The sequence below is a fragment of the Hippocampus comes genome, unplaced genomic scaffold, assembly GCF_001891065.2.
Source record: "Hippocampus comes isolate QL1 unplaced genomic scaffold, H_comes_QL1_v1.1 C16737262, whole genome shotgun sequence".
Taxonomy (NCBI): domain Eukaryota; kingdom Metazoa; phylum Chordata; class Actinopteri; order Syngnathiformes; family Syngnathidae; genus Hippocampus; species Hippocampus comes.
This window is the reverse complement of record NW_017837850.1, coordinates 1-770: the sequence shown is the minus strand read 5'-3', so window position 1 is coordinate 770 and position 770 is coordinate 1. Positions and strand designations below refer to the sequence as shown.

Genomic DNA, 770 nt, shown 5'->3' with positions numbered 1-770 from the left:
GCTTTTGGCGTCAGCGCTGCCAGTGACAGCGCTGAAGCCTTCAGGCAGGTCATCCAGCATGTGTGCGGAGTCCGTGCAGGATCCAAACCACAAATACACATCAACTTTGGCTTGCACAGAAAAGCCTGTCGCACGGTTGCCTGGAGGCTGCCGACATAGCCGCAAACATGCATGCGTCATTTTTTGGGCTGAGACTGCTTGACGTTGCGTGTAAATTCCCTACCTTGAGGAAGAGCGTGACTATCTTTCCACAGTGGACTCCTCGAGCCTCCTGACGACTGCAGAAGAGAACATCTCTGGCCGGGAGCCGAGAGTACGCGATGCGCTTGTTGTTGCTTAACAACCACACGAAGATGTCTGGCACCGTGTGTTGAGGCTGCATGTCACAGGTATGTTATGAAAACACCTGGTCATTGTTTTCATTTGTGAAAGCACGCATTCTGTACCTCCTCCACCAGGAAGCGTAGTTTTTGCGTGAGTTTGGTAGCATCCTGGAGCGCTTCTTTCACGCCACCTGACTTCCTCTTCCTCTCGACCAGGGATTGAGCATCTCCGATCATACTTTCCTGCAACATGCCCATATCGAAAGACCTGAGGCTAAGACCTCAGCTAGCTCAGTTCATCTATGCATGTCTTTTTCTTTTTTCTTTTTTTTTCTTTTTTTGCACAACTGTTATGAAAGTGGGTTTTAAGACAAGAAAAATGTGTGCGTTGCGAATAGTTATCAAAATCAATTATTGATGACTTTTTTTCCTTATACCGTATTGGCC

General features: G+C 47.8%; 1 protein-coding gene across 1 annotated transcript; it reads right to left on the bottom strand.

Moving 5' to 3' along the window:
• Positions 1–9: 9 nt before the first annotated feature.
• Positions 10–632, bottom strand: LOC109509031 (fer-1-like protein 6; the record flags this gene model as incomplete). The annotated part of the gene is made up of 3 exons (XM_019858960.1): positions 447–632; positions 224–376; positions 10–147 (listed from the first exon to the last, which is right to left on the bottom strand). Coding segments are annotated over exons 1-3 (426 nt in total), but the record flags the coding sequence as incomplete, so codon positions are not given.
• Between the last annotated feature and the right edge of the window lie 138 nt (positions 633–770).